The sequence below is a fragment of the Elephas maximus genome, chromosome 22 (genome assembly GCF_024166365.1).
Source record: "Elephas maximus indicus isolate mEleMax1 chromosome 22, mEleMax1 primary haplotype, whole genome shotgun sequence".
Taxonomy (NCBI): Eukaryota; Metazoa; Chordata; class Mammalia; order Proboscidea; family Elephantidae; genus Elephas; species Elephas maximus.
The window spans coordinates 9,587,614-9,603,194 of NC_064840.1; the positions used below are offsets into that span (position 1 = coordinate 9,587,614).

A 15,581-nucleotide genomic window follows, 5' to 3' on the forward strand; every position below is an offset into this window, starting at 1 on the left:
CTTAGAGGCAGTCTCTGTCTGCTAATGCTGTGAATGACATGCTTAGTTAAAACATCCAAGTGCATTTTCATTCCTTTTGATTTGAAAAATTCTTCTGAGCACTGGGAAATCCCTTGTCAGGTGACAGGATGTGTATTCCCAGGGGAACCACCCTAGCATCTGTTGGCCACAGAGGGGACGGCAGACCCCGGCATCCCTGGCCACCCGATTCACCAAGCCCCATGCTTCAACTCCCGCATGTTCTCTCAGGCATCGGCCGGAAAGTTCAGCCCAGCAAGATCTTTTGCAGCCTCTCAGCAATTTGTGGTTGTACCAAATTAGCGTTTGGTATTGAATTTTATTGAATTAGTATTCATTTTCTCTAATATGATATAAAAGTATAATCACATTAGTGATTTTTATAGCACATTAGATTATATATTTGGAACATGTCCCCGCCTGAAACAGCTTTAAAAAAAGAAGAAGAAAAAAAATAGCAACAATAACAAGTGAGCCACCTTCCACCCTGGCTTACAAGCCCTGGCTTTTCTAGCTGAGCCGCAGCAACCTGGATAGAAAATTCTTTACTCTCTGCCTCCTGGTCCCTACAGAGAAAGAATTTTCATTCCACCACCCTGATTTGTGAAGCATTGCATTTAAGACCTTAATAGTGGTTCCAAATGAATGTTTCTTTAATCCTGGGGCAGAAACAGGCTGTGGTTGAGATGTAATTAATAGCACTAATTACCCTAGTCTTTCTCCATCCCCTTTTCCTCTTGCCCTCATTCCCATTCCCCAAGAAATCTGGCAGGAGCACCAAGAAATTTCATCTTTTGCTCCAAGATGTCCCTGAACAGAGAAGCTAGTCAGTAAACCCAGAATCCACTCTCCTCTGGGCCCAGTTTTGAAATATTTCTCCTCTATTTTCCAATGGTTCCTCCAGTTCTGAGACACCTGGGCTTTCCCGAAGTTGAGATTTTCTAGAATCCACTCGTATCCATTGTGGTGACTCAGCCGGTTGTAAAGGGCAGCAGCCCATGGCCTGACTTTCCTGAGCACCTTTTCTGCAGTGACAGCCTCATTGATGAACTGGTCCAAACACAGAGGAAGTTCCTCAAAGATTCCCCAAGGTCTCTGCCATCAGATACCCAAAGCTGAGAGACTCTGTTAGCCCTGTCAAGGCCAAAGCTCAGCCTCCCCAAACCTTTTTCCACTACAGGGAGTAAAGGATTAAAATTTTTTCTGTAATGAAAGAAAAGCAAGCTGGCCAAGAGGGCTAAAATGCATTTATTTGTACACTGCCACATTATAAAGTAATTGGAGATGGATAGAACCACCCAGTATTAGAACAGGATTTGAAAGTTGATTGTACCTTGCATGCTAATGCTGAGAGGTCAATGATAGCTTCCTGGAGCACCATGCTGAGAAGGAGTCTTAAATCGCACTCTGGATCAGAAAAGGGAGTCCATTCAATCTATAAGCAGTTTGGAGTACTTACTATGAGTCAGGCTTTGTTCTAGGCACTAAAGACCCAGCCATGAACTGGGCAGCCAGAATTCCTCCATAAAGGAATTTATATTCCAATCAGGGGAGGGAGAGGCCCCAGAAAGTAGGTGTCAGCAAGGCCAGCTCCTTGCAGGGCTCATAAGCCATGGGATGGAGTTGAGGTCCTATTCTAATTGCAATGGGAGGCCACTGGAGGATTTTCAGTAGGGAAGTGCTAGGGTCTGGTTTATGCTTTTAAAAGATTCAAGCTTTAAAAAGATCATTCCAGGTGGTATGTGGAGAATTGATGGAAGGGAGGCAGGTGGAGAAGCTGGAAGACCAGATTCAAGATTATTGCAGGTGTCTGGGTAGAATAGTAGAGGATGGGTAATAATTGATTGGGCTCTACTTTAGAGGTCCAATTCATCAAATTTACTGATGGGTTAGATTGTAGGGTAGGAGTGGACAATCCATTAATAATGTCTGCCATGGTTGTGGGAGGCATCAGGGGCCATATGCATGCTACATATTTGCCATCTCTGTCTTGTAAGTCATTTTGGGGCTGGTAGGAGGGAGTTGGGCAGAGTCAAGGGTTACTCCGGGATGGCAGCTTGTGCCTTTGGCAATGGCTATGGATATTCCGGGAGGTGCACTTAAAAGGGAATATTCAGCTGTTCATCGAGACATTAAACAAAGAGGCCAGCACGGGAATGAGTTGCCGCGTTGTCTCAACCTGATCCTGTCCGAGGACCAGTAAGGCAAGTGGGACCCTCAGAAGATGTAGAAATTAGACCAAATCCCTGCAGCGATGCCAAAGGACCCACATGATTCCACAGAGATGCACTCAGGAAGGCTCAAAGGGAAGGTAGGACGGGCGGCCATCGATAGCACAGGTAATAGAAAAGCAGTTTTCAATTATGTCAGGTGAAAACAGAGGATCAGAGACAATCTCCTTCCCTGTCTTCTCCCCACCCCAAAATAGGAGGGATGATGGGGCGGTGGTGCGGGGTGGCGGGGCCTTAATATAGCAGATGACCAGCTGGAAACACCTCTGTTCGTTTGTTTTTTCTTATAAACCTCTATCTCCTCTAAGATCGGCTGCTTTTTCAGACACTTGGAAAAAGTATGTTTGTCCTCTTGGGATGGGGCAGTGGAAAAAAACAGCCTGCTGTTGGGACGGGAATGGGACTTTGAGAGGAAAAGAGCTGTGTTGGCAGCCTGGGGTGTCGCCATCAGGAGTGTGTGAAGACAGCCATCTGAAGGAACCTGTGAATCTTGTTACAGGTGTTTTTTTTTTTTAAGTCCTTACAGCATAATGGAAGCTTTGTGAGATTATGACATTGGATAGGGCTATACATACAATGCAAAACTTTCTATTAAAAAAAAGGAAGGGGTACAAGGACCGCCTTTGTGATCATGGGTCAGTCAACTTAGCTTCTGTTCCTGGGAAGAATCTAGAAAAAGCTGTCCCTGAGCCACGATCCCTGCACTCTTGGTTCCCAGAGCCACCATTGTGGCTTCAGGAATAACATTCAGCCCCAGACAAGCTTAATTTCCTTCCTTGGCAGACAGGCTGGCCACCAAGAGAGAGGGGCACAGGGATGAGTCCTTGGTGCGTCTGGGCTTCCCTGGTGCCTGGGAAGTGCTGTGCAGGCCCCTGTTCTCACGTGCAGACCCCTGTCCTCATGCCATCCCCAAAACCCTGGGGAAGGTGTTGACAATACCTGTCTTGGAGCCCAGCCTGGATTCTCCTGCCAGGGCTTTGGAAACCCTTCCCAAGGGGGCTGATGCTGGACCAGTTTTGGAGAACCACTGGGGCAGACCATTTGAAAATATTAATTTTTAAAGATGCATTATTCTGTAAACAGTATCCATGTGATCTTTAAGTATTTAGACATTAAAGATGAGTGTAAAATGAACAGTATGTCTCCTGAACTTCTGAACCTCCAGCCCCGTTCACAGCTGTCGCTAGTTTCTTATTTGTTCTTCCAGGACATTTTAACACACATACAAGCATGCAAATGACACATCCTTTTTATAATAGGAAGGGGATTATTCCTTTCTTCCTTTGATACTTATTGAGTGCCTACTGTGTGCTGGGTGCTAGGGATATATCAGTAAACAGGCCTCTTGGCACAGAGAGCCTAGTTGGGGGAACGGAGGGGCAGACAGTAAACACGTAAACAAATAGAATAAAAGAGTCACAGATTGTGAGACAAAGCAAGAGGCAAACAAGCAGTGTCCATGGCAGAGAGCAGCAGGGGAAGGAGGTGGTTATGAGAAGAAGAGAAGAAGTGCCTGCGTCTGGCCGTGAGGTGTGTGTCTGCATTGGCTGTGTGTGTGTGTGTGAGAGTGTCTGCATGTGAGATGTGTGTGTCTGCATTCGCTTGTGTGTGTGTGTCTGTGAGCTGTGTGTCCTCCTTGGCTTGTGTGTGTGTGAGATGTGTGCCTGCATTGGGTGTGTGTGTGAGTATATGTGAGGTGTGTGTCTGCGTTGACTTGTGTGTATGTCAGTGTGTAAGGTATGTGTCTGCATTGGCTTGTGTGAGTGTGTGTCTCTGTGAGGTGTGTGTCCATAAGCTTGTGTGAGTGTGTGTCTCTGTGAGGTGTGTGTCTGCATTAGCTTGTGTGAGTATGTGTCTCTGTGAGGTGTGTGTCTGCATTGGCTTGTGTGAGCGTGTGTCTCTGTGAGGTGTGTGTCTACATTAGCTTGTGTGTTTGTGTGAGCTGTGTGTCTGCATTGGCTTCTGTGTGAGTGCGTATGGGGTGTGTGTCTGCACTGGCTTGTGTGTATGTGAGTGCCTGTGAGGTGTGTGTCTGGATCGGCTTCTGTGTGTGTGCGTCTCTCTGTCAGCTGTGTGTCAGCATTAGCTTGTGTGTACGTGTATCTGTCAGCAGTGTGTCCATCTTGTCACGTGTGTCTGTGTGAGATGTGTCTCTGCATTTGCTCCTGTGTGAGTGTGTGCCTGCATGTAAGGGGTGGTATCTGCACTGGCTGTGTGAGTGTGTGTGTGTGTGTGTCTATGTGAGGTGTGTGTCTGCGTGTGAGGTGTGTGTCTGCGTCTATGTGAGGTGTGTGTCTGCGTGTGAGGTGTGTGTCTGCATTGACTGTGTGTGTAACTGTCTTTGTGAAGTGTGTGTCTGCATTGGTTTGTATCTGTGTTTGAGGTGTGTGTCTGTATAAGCTGTGTGTGTGAGGTGAGTGTGTAAAGCATGTCTCTTGGCTTGTGTGTGTGTGAAGTCTGTCTGTGTTGGCTTGTGTGTGTGTGAGGTGTGTGCCTGTGTTGGCTATGTGTGTGTGAAGTGTGTGTGTTGAGGTAGGGCACATCTGGGTGTGTGCATCTTTATATCTGTGGGCATCTGGGTGTGTGCCTGGGTCTATGTGTGTAATGTAGGGTGGATGTGTACATTTTTATCTCTGGGTATCTTGTGTCTGGGTATCCATGTCTGTAGTGTGGAGTGTTTGTGGGTATGTGTTTTTTTTAATCTGTGTCTGTATGTAGTGTGATGTGCATGTGTGCATCTGTCTCTGTGGGTGCGTCTTCGCATGTGTCTGCATGTGCACACATGTGGTGTGTGTCAGGGAGGGCTGCTCTGAGCATGGAGAGGCAGTGTCATGGGAGTGTGGTGGGCAGGAGGTTTGGATGGAGAGCAGGCAGAGCCGGATCTGAGAGCCCCTTTAGCCACGCAGAAGAGCCAGGGTTTGTCTCAGCCCCAGGAGCTGATGCAGGGTTACGCAGGGCAGTGACCTGATCTGAGGACATCTTCAGGGATGCCTCCAGAACAGCACCACAGGGGTGCCAGCAGGCAGCTGCAGGAGACTGGGTAGTGGCAGAGGCCTGGTTTTGACTTGACCTTGAAGTGGACCTGACCACCTCGCTGGTGGGTGGTTTACCGGGTGAATTGAGTGAACGAAGAGGCCTCAAGACTCTGGCCTGAGGTCTAGTGAAAGGAGTGCCCTTTCCCGAAGGGGGGGGCGGAGACCGCTGGGAGGAGCAGTGGGAGCAGGTAGGAGGTGGGAAATCAGAGTCCCATCGTGGTCCAGAAAATCTGAGATGCCACTGTCCTCCCAGGGGGGAGGTTGGGTATGCAGTGGGTGTGCGGGCTGGAGCTCAGAGATCTGTGGGCTGGAGGCAAGATGGGGCCCAGACCCTCTAAGGAACCGTCCTCATCCAGGGGGCTGGCAGAAACCTTTCCAGGGCTCAGAGGGCCAGGCTGGCTACCAGGGGCCCTTGGCCAGAGCTTTAATCACCAGAAGAGTATTTAAGGGGAGCCCCTTTATCTCCTTGGCCCCCCTCCACCTCAGTCACCTCAGCCAAGCCTTGCAAGCACTAATGGGAGAAAGCCACTAGAAGGACACTGCCTCTGGGGAACGTGCAGAAACCAAACCAGGACCACAGTGGCCAGCCTCTCCCGTGGAGCCGTGTGGGCCGGGCGTCTTTGTGGGATTGGCTCCAACAGCATCAAGGCCCTGGAACGCTGGGTTACCTCGCCGGGGCCTGGGACCAGCCTCCCAGAGGCCAAAAATTAGGAGCATATTTCATCGCCGAAATAGTCATTTCTTGTGTGCCTTGATTGATGATAATTCTAAAAGCTAACGTCGTTGAGCACTTTAGTCACTGCTCTGACCCCACTAACTGCCAGTTGGCTCAGCTCATCCTCACGACAAGCCCAAGAGGTAAAAAAAAAGCTTCAATATTCCCATTTGATAGATAAGGAAACAGGCCAGCCAAGTAGTGGTTGCACAGCAGTGTAGTGTAGACAGGATTTGAATGCAGGTCAATCCGACTGCAGAGCCTTAACCCTCACACTCTGCTGAGTGCTTGTTATATGTTACTTCTTAGCGTCACAACTACCCTTCAGCAGGGGCATTGCTGTTACCCCCATTTTACCAATGGGGAAACCGAGGCCCAGACAGAGGAAATGCTTTGCTTAGAGTCACACAGCTGGTTAGTGGCAGCATCAGAATTTGAACCCAAGCCTGTGGGGAAGCCCTGAACTCTGATGTGGGCCATGCTCCTGGCTCCAGCCTGCTGTCTCCCTGCACCAGCAGTCGAGCTCTCTGTTCCCCGTAGCCTGAAGCGTTCCAGTGACCTGCTGAGGGCAGGAGGTAGGACTTGATTCCCTGGACAGCCCCTAGGCTAACAAGAAACATCAGAGGTCCGTAGGCTCTTCTGAGCTCCAGACCTAGTGAAATTCCCCTGCGGGAGAAGCAGGTTTATCACTGGAACCCTGGGTGGTAGAGCTCATGCAGCCCTGGCCAGCTCTTGGGGATTCGGGCCACCCTGTCCACCAGGAGAAGCCAGTGGCTCTTTGGGACAGGTCAGAGCGTAAGAGCACTAATGGGGCAGTGAATGTTCAGCTCATGAGCAGAGGGAGCTCTGTGTGGGATTCAGGACTTGCTTCAGCAAGTGTGTGTGTGTGTGTGTGCGTGCGCGTGTGTGTTTGGACCAGTAGTTGGGAAATCACAGCCTGATTTAGAAACCTACCTACCGAAGCTTGCAGAGGACCCATGTTTGATTAGCAGAGCTGTTAAAAGCATGGGATTCGGGGTCAAGCTGCTGAATTTGAATCCCAGCTCTGTTACTTACTAGCCTTGAGTGTGAATTCTCTTAACCTCTTTATGCCTCAGTTTTCCCACCTCACAGGATTGCTGTAAGAAGCAAATGGGTGCTTAGAACTGTGTCTGGCACACAGTACATACTCAATGTATGTCAGCTAAGTGTTGCTGTTGTTGTTATTGTCTAAAATAGGAGTTGGCAGAGTTTTTCTGTAAAGGGCCAAATAGTAAATATTTTATGCTTTGTGGGCTGCTTGGTCTCTGGCTGTAGCAGAAAAACAGCCATAAAAAAGAAAAAAGTATGTAAATGAAGGGACCTGGTTGTGTTCTGATAGAACTTCCCTGTGACTTATTGTTGTGGATTGATTTGTGTCCCCCAAAAGTGTGTGTCAACTTGGCTGGGCCATCATTCCCAGTATTGTGTGATTGTCCACCATTTTGTCATCTGATGTGATTTTCCTATGTGTTATGAATCCTACCTCTATGGTGTTAATGAGGCAGAACTGGAGACAGTTACGTTAATGAGGCAGGACTCCATCTACAAGATTAGGTTGTATTTTGAGTCATTCCCTTTTGAGATATAAAAGAGAGAATCCAGCAGAGAGACATGGGGACATCATCCCACCAAGAATGAAGAACCAGGAGAGGAGCACGTCCTTTGGACCCAGGGTCCCTGTGCTGAGAAGCTTCTAGACCAGGGGAAGATTGATGACAAGGACCTTCCCTTATAGTGGACAGAGAGAGAAAGCCTTGCCCTGGAGCTGGCACCCTGAATTTGGACTTCTAGCCTCCTGGACTGTGAGAGAATAAATTTATCTTTGTTAAAGCCATCCATTTGTGGTATTTTTGTTTTAGTAGCACTAGATAACTAAGACACTTCTATATGACCATGGGGGGAGAAGAGTCCTTCTTCTTCTGGGAAGATATATCCCTGGGGCTGCCAGCAGCCATTCTCCCGAGATTACTAGAGGAAGCCAGCCATGGTAGGAGAAGAAGAGGGCAGCTCAGAGGGAAGCTGAAATCAAACTCTGCCAATATTTGAGTTGCTGGATCCAGCCATGCCTAAACCTACTTATGCACTATTCAACTATATAAGAAGCGATTTCCCTTTAAAGCTTAAGCCGCTTTTAGTTGGAATTCTGTTGTGTACAACCCAAAGAACCCTAAATAATATAGGTCTGTTGCTGTTCACATGGAGCCCTTGCGGCACAGTGGTTAAGAGCTCAGGCTGCTACCCAAGAGGTCAGCAATTCAAATCCACCAGACACTCCTTGGAAACCCTATGGGGCAGTTCTACTCTGTCCTGTAGGGTCGCTGTGAGTTAGAATTGACTCGACAGCAAAGGGTTTGGTTTTTGGTTTAGGTCCCTGTCATGTCCTTCTGCTCGAGTCAGGTGCAGCCGCTTGCCTATGTGCATCTGCTGATTCTCCTCTGTCCCCCCTCCACCAGGAGTCAAGTTCACGTTACTCTGCCCAAGAGCATAACCTTAGGTCCTGGTGCAAAACCACGTGTTACCTTCTTTTCCTGTGGGGATTTAAACAGCTTCCCTTTTCTTTTTAAGGTTGTATAGCCTTGAGCAGGTGACTTCATTTCCATGAAAAAATAAGGTTAATAATTGTGCCTGCGGTAGGTTAAGAGGATTAAATGGGTTAATATTTATAAAGCACTTAGAATGGTTCCTGGCACATAGTAACACTATATAAGTGCTTGCTATTATTAAAAAAAGCCAATTGCCATGAAGTCGACTCTGACTCATGGTGACCTCACGTGTGTCAGAATAGAGCTGCGCTCCATAGTGTTCTGATTGGCTGATTTTTTGGAAGTAGATTGCCTGGACTTTCTTTCAAGGCACCTCTGGGTGGACTTGAACCATCAACCTTTTGGGTAGCTGCTAAGCGTGTTAATCGGTTGCACTATGCAGGGGTTCCTTGTTCTTATTACTCCCTGGAAACTGAACTCACAGACTCTCAAGGGATTTTCCTGCTAGAAGAAGGGGACCATCAGCTCCCTGAGGCAGGGGCTGGTCTGTATTCCCAGCACCAGCCCGGGCCAAGTATTGAGTGAGCGCTTCATGTTCCTTGAGTTAAGTGTAGGAACAAGCAAAGGATAATAACCGAAAGTGAACTTGAGGAAGCCACACAGATTGGCGCGACCTCCAAGGAGGTGTTTATGGTTAGGGGTCATCTGTAATTACTTTGGGGATTTATAAAACCTTGAGACCCGGAGGAATGGAGGAACGTCAGGGGTTTGAATGTTAGGGATTTAGATCTTTGCTACTTAAAGTGTGGTCCACAGACCGGCATCATCAGGCACTTGTTGGAAGTGCAGCCCCAGCCTGCTTCCAGAATCTGTATTTTAACAAGGCCCATGGGTGATTCCTGTGCCATTAAAGTTGGAAGCACTGGTCTGGGGCACAGGAGACGTGTAGATGCTGCCTTCCAGGCTCCTGGGTCATATGGGGCAATCTATGGAAGTGAGGACGTGGGTGATGTGGGTCCGTTCACGGTTTATTTAGGAAAACATGCGGTGGGTGCCTGGCTGTCTGGGGTGGGGAGGAGGTGTGGCCTTCCACAGCCTGGGAAAAGAGAAGTGGGAAAGTAATGGAGAGCCATGGTAGGCAGGACAGTGGGATGGGTCTGCAGAGCCAGCCCCAGGGTGACCTCATTGGGGAAGTGGCCTCCAGACAATGACCAAGCGGAAATGGGCACAGGAGATGCAAGGTTTGGGGGGACCACACACTCAGTGTCACCTTGTCTCTACCAAGAAGGTCAGTGTCGTTGTGTTCATGGTGGGAATGTGGGCCAAGTGTGAGAGCAGGAGCTTTGGAATCCACAAAGGTCTGGATTTGAATCCTGGGACTGGGGCACTTGATCGCTGTGTGACCCTGAGCAAGGAAATGGGTGTTTCTGAGCCTTGCCTTCCTTGTCTATAAAATGGATATGAAAATTGCACTGGCTTCAGAGGGACCTGGGTAGGGTTAACGCAGTAGTGACTTTAGAACCAGGTGTTAACATCTCTTCCCAACTCCAAGTTCAGTCATGTTGCCCTGGGAGCTTGAAATTGACCATGGTGGGAGAACTTAACACCATGGAAATGTTACAAATTGGAACTTGCTCTTTTTCTACAGGAAGCTGTTTGTTAAACATTTACTAGCACTGCTGATTAAATGGCATAATGTGTTTAAATTGCCCAGTGCTTGGTGGTGGTTGCTACTAATTACTGTATTGCCTTTTATTTTGTTGTGTTATGTCACATCATGTTATATTGTTGTTGGGTGCTATCCCGTTGATTGCAACTCATAGTGACCCCATGTGACAGAGGAGAGCTGCCCCATAGGATTTTCGTAGTTATAATCTTTACAGGAACAGATTGCCAGGTCAGACTCCCATGGAGTGGCTGAGTGAGTTTGAGCTGCCTACCTTTTGGTTTATAGCTGAGCACTTAACTGTTTGTTCCGCCAGGGCTTCTTGTTATACTAGAGTACTGTAATACTCCTAATATTATATAAAATGGTTTTCATGTTTGGGCTTTCAGTGTATTGATGTTGGAGCATTTGTTTTTACTGGTTAGAAGCCTTTTCTGTGAGCTCCCTGCCCCATTCTGGAGAGGTGACATCATCAGTTAGCTCAGTTCCATATATACAGAGCATAGTAGATCGTAATACCTAAAACGAACATTTTCTGGGCGCATTCTAAATACTAGGCACTGTGAAGGCACTTCTCATACATGATCTCGTTTAATCCTCCTAACAGCTCTCAGAGGTAGAAACTGTTACTAACTCTATCTGTGGATGCAGACTGGAGCTCAGAGAGGTGGAGTGACTTCCCCCAGGTAACACAGCTGCTCATTGGAGAGGCAAAGCTTTGAACCCACACATTTTGACTCCAGAGCCAATGCACTTATCAGGGGGATTCATGGAGGTTAAACCTGGAGAGAGCTGGTATTGGGATCCTTGAGATGTGAACGCCCTCCCTTCCCGGGAGAACTCAAGGAGGGCGGTAGGCAGGGCAGAGAAGTCCTGTTGGCATCATCTGCTGGTCGGACAGCAACAGTCCAGGTTTCCCAGACGTGTGCCGGCGTGTTCTGGTTGGCGAGGGGATGTCTCCGATGGAAGCGAATCTTGGCCATTTGCCTCTTGGCAGCCAGCTGCTGGCTGCCACGTGGCGTGCCATTTGGATTATTCGGCAACCTTGCCTGGGATGGCTTGGAACAGAGTGTTGTGGGGCGGGGCAGGGGCTCTGCCAGCCTCCCAGACAGGCTATCACGGGGCAGCCATGCCCTCGGCTTCCTTGGTGTTCTCCCTGCCTCTACCTGTCTCCAGGTCTTGCTGTCCCTCGACCTCTCTTTTTGGTGGGATTTATGGAGCCGGAGAGATGACAGGTGGTTTGGCAGGCGGAAAGCAATGCCTCCTGTCCCCATGGCCCCCTGTTCCCTCAACTGTACTAACACTTGGGGGCTTTTGCTTCCCAGTTTCCCTCAAGTTAAACTTCAAACTCCTTGGTTTAGCTTCAAGTCCTCTTATGATATGACCCCTGCCTCTTGGTGTACTGTGTCTTGTCTCCACAAGTAGATAGTGTGCTTCCTGAGGGGAGGGACTATGCCATACTCACCTTACATTTCCATAATGCCTATCCCAGTACTTAGCAGAAACTGTGGATGAATTTGAAAGGCCGGGAGAGCTGGCCACCCCTTGGTGAAGAGAAACCTGACTCACTTTGGAGTTTGCAGTCATTATTGCTACATCTTAGGGAAGACTTGCCATGTGCCAGGTGCTTTTGTTTTCTCTTATTTTTAATTTCTATCTCATTTAATATTCTGTTGTGATCCATAAGGTTTTCTTTGGCTAATTTTTGGAAATAGATTGCCAGGACTTTCTTCCTAGTCTGTCTTACTCTGGAAGCAAGGATGGCAAGACTTTGACTCTTACTTTGGACACATCAGCAGGAAAGACCAATCACTAGAAAAGCACATCATGTTTGGTAAAGTAGAAAAAAAAAAACTTAGTGAAAATGAGGGAAACCTTCAGTGAGGTGAATTGCCACGATGGCCGCAGCAATGGACTCAAACATACAAATGATCATGAAGATGACACAGGACCAGACAACTTTTTGTTCTGTTGTATATAAAGTTGCCATGAGCCAGAGGCAACTTGATGGCAACTAACAATAACACATCTCATTTAATCCTCATAGCAACCCTATTAGGTAGGCCTTGTTTCATCCCCATCCCCATTTCACAAAGGAGGAAACTGAGGCCTGGAGAGATTAATTTACATGCCCAAGAGCTCCCAGCTAGGACATGGCAGAGATGGAATTTGAACCCGAGCCAGTCCAGAGCCCAGGCTGGCTTGAGTGAGGGTTTTCTTAACCCACTCAGCAAGAGCACGCGGCCCACTGAGCCCCCCATCCCTGTGGCCTCGTCAGCAGAACACCTCCAGTGTGCTGGCTTCTCACAACCCCCTGACTCTGCTTCGTCCACACATCCTGATGAATTCACCTTGGCAATGCCGGCACAGCCTTGTCACACCCATGAAGCTTGTGCTGCAGAGAACTGAGTTACAGAAGGTATAATGGATCCCCCCACCCTGTGCTGCCTTCTCCCCTTGTCCCACAATTTCCAAGACCACTTGGATGTTTAGGAGGAGAGCCGGAATGTTCCTTATGAGTGTTGCTTGGAAACAGGAGACCTTCCCCCTCCTTAGCTGTGTGAACTCGCACCTCTCAGGGCCCCCTCAGCTTCACTGCTCTCAGATTTGGGGAAAGTCGGTTTATTCCAAGGAGGACCTCTCTCCACATCAAAGCCTCATCCACAGTGAGACAACTGAGGGTGACCCAGTGGCCCTGGTCGCTAGGGACGGATTGTTCCGGCGTTCCCCGGCAGTGCTTAAAAACAGACCAGTGTCCCGTACGGATATGAGAGGAGAGTCGGATTGCGTTAGCAGTTTTCCATCAGATGGTGTCATATTAGTATTGTATTGGTAGTTATTTCCACTAATGTGAAGAGAAAGTTGCTAATCTGAAAAGACTCTTGCATTGTATTAGGGAAAACAAATATTAATATGATTCGATGGGAAGTGGCTAATAAGAAGCTCAGTTGCTAATATGACATGATGGATCAGTGGGAGAAATTTGTGTCGGGTTCTTGAACTTTCCTGGAATGCTCAGCAGGGAACAAAATATCAGGAACTCCTTGTTACAATCTCACACTGAGTTCAGGCCCCATCCTAGGCCCAGACCCTCACCCCTTTTCCCCACCCCACTGCCCCACAAAAGGACAGGCAGGTACAACAGCACCTGTTTAACTCAAAGACAGGAACTCAGCTCTGGGAATTTTCTTCCAGCCCCAGCTCGTTGGCCTGGCCTGGTAACCAGACCCAAGGACAGAGGTCTCACTCTTTTTTCCCTTTTTGTTTTTTGTGAAAAAGGAAGAAGCCTCCTCATTCGCAGAGTGGTTGGCATATGGGGCTCTGCAGCCTGCTTCTCGTCACGTTAATATGTGATTAAAGGGGTCTTAAAACGCTCATTAGTCCCCCTCTGGTATCTAATAGCGCTTTTGGATTTAGAGCAGAATATTATTTACCATTAGCTGATAATAGACCTTGAGTACATGCCGTATGTATCGGGACAATTATTAGCGTGTGGGTTATGCAAAGAAAACCGGTACCACACGTGCTGCTGGTGGCAGACAGCATGGCCCAGAGGCCACAGGAATAGCCCAAAATGGCCCACACGGAGGCGGGGGGCCTGCTAGAGACTGTCCGTGGTGACTTGCCATGGATGGAGTAAATTCCAGGTTCAGGTGGGGGCCCCAGAATGCCCTGATGTGAGGAGCATTGAGGGAGTAGAACTTGGGGTACACCCCTCCAAGAATGGGGGTGCCAGCAATAACAGTGCCCGATGGTGGTGAGGGATTGCCTCTGAGCATTGGACCTGGCAGGAGATTATTAGTAACGTGATTATTGGAGTCTCTGGGTGGCACAAGTCGTTAACACTCAGCTGCTAACCAAAAGGTTGGCAGTTTGAGTCTACCCAGAGGTGCCTTGGAAGAAAGGCCTGGCAGTCAACTTCTGAAAAAGCAGCCATTGAAAACCTGTGGACCACAGTTCTACTCTGACACACGTGGGGTTGCCATGAGTCGGAGTTGACTCAGAACTGTTACTGGTAATATGATTGTCACATCCAGGAAGACAGGCTGAGGTGACTTGCCTAGGACATACAGTGGCTGAGGCCAGATGTAACCTTTTCCAATGACAAGATCGGGCTTCCTTTCGGAACACCCCTCTACCCACTGCAGAAAGTTCTTATTGATTCCAGTCTTCTCTGTCTCCAATGAGAAGGGGAAGTTTAACATCATTTCCTCTTATTTTCAATGTGTCAAAAAATGAAAATAGCAGGCAGTCCCTCCCAGTGGCGGGGTCATGACCTCTGGCCTAGTGCGCTAAGTGGCGGGGGGTGAGGGCAGGGGAGGGGCACCTGAGTAGCATGGGCTTCACCCAGGGAGCAGGCCCCTGGGAAGAACCTCCAGCAAGGAGTGACAGGTTTAGGCCTATATTGGAGGTCAGAGTGCCCGGTCAAGGTTTGGGGATCATGTTGGAAGAGGGGAAGAGACAGGTGGAGTCCAGCAAGAAGGTTGTGTGGTCATCCCGGTGAAGCTTCGTGGGATCTGAATCAGGGTTTAAAAAAAAAAAACAGTTGCCATCGAGTTGATTCCAACTCATGGTGACCCCACGTGTTTTGGAAGTAGATCACCAGGCTTTTCTTTTGAATCACCTATGGGCAGATTTGAACAACCAGCCTTTCAGTTAGTAGCTGAGCAATTAACTGTTAGCACCACCCAGGAACTCCCTGAACCAGGGTGATGGTGTAGCTATCAGAAGGAACAGTTGCTGGAGACACCTCAGGGTTGACCTCACAGGTGTCAGTGGCTGAATGGACTGGGGAATGAAGAAAAGTTGGAGCAGCCCCAGTGAGATGGACAGATGGGAGAGACTGTCTTGAATTTGGCCCTTGCACACACATTCACCTTGCCCAGCCCAGTTTTCACACCAGTGGTTTGCCCAGGATTTCGTGGGTGAAACCACTTAGTATGGTGTGCTGCGTGTTGTAAATGCACAATACAGGTGAACTTTAAGAAGAACAAGCACTGAAAACCTCACCTTAATGCTCAGAGTCGCCCTCAGTTTTCCCAAGACACACCAGAAGGAAAGACAAGCGAGGCTTCTTGGAGGAGAATGGGGGTGGGTCTCTGGCCTGGTGCAAGTAGCTGGGAAACAGTTTACTTCCTGGTTTCCATTGTGTGTGGGGAGCCTTCAACCCAATGTCCCTGTTGTACACAGGTGGCAGGTGGTTTTGTGGGTCTCCGAAGCACGGCCACCCGTTTATTATGAACACACATGAGACTGAGGGAGGGAAAGCGCAGCTGCCCTCTCTGATGAGAGTAGATCCAGCATGTGGCTGCAGGGACGCTGACAGGGTCGAGAGGTATTCACAGCAGTGCTGCCACGATTAGAAACCAAGTGTCACCTTTGTCTATTGCCTGAGCAAAGAACAGAGCTCCC

General features: G+C 48.6%; 1 protein-coding gene across 6 annotated transcripts in view; it reads left to right on the forward strand.

The window, feature by feature from the left end:
• CUX2 (cut like homeobox 2) overlaps positions 1 to 15,581 on the forward strand; it is a 276,654-nt gene that overhangs the window by 115,053 nt on the left and 146,020 nt on the right. For 4 of the 6 annotated variants that reach the window (XR_007514987.1, XM_049866787.1, XM_049866781.1 and 1 more), the window contains exon 1: positions 9,536 to 9,791. The exons of the other annotated variants lie outside the window; for them this stretch is intronic. Coding sequence is in view for 3 of the 4 variants with exons in the window: in XM_049866787.1 (XP_049722744.1) it covers positions 9,711 to 9,791 (81 nt within the window). In the remaining variant the exon portion in view is untranslated. Of the gene's footprint in view, positions 1 to 9,535; positions 9,792 to 15,581 lie in introns of those variants that run through there. 6 annotated transcript variants of the gene reach the window in all.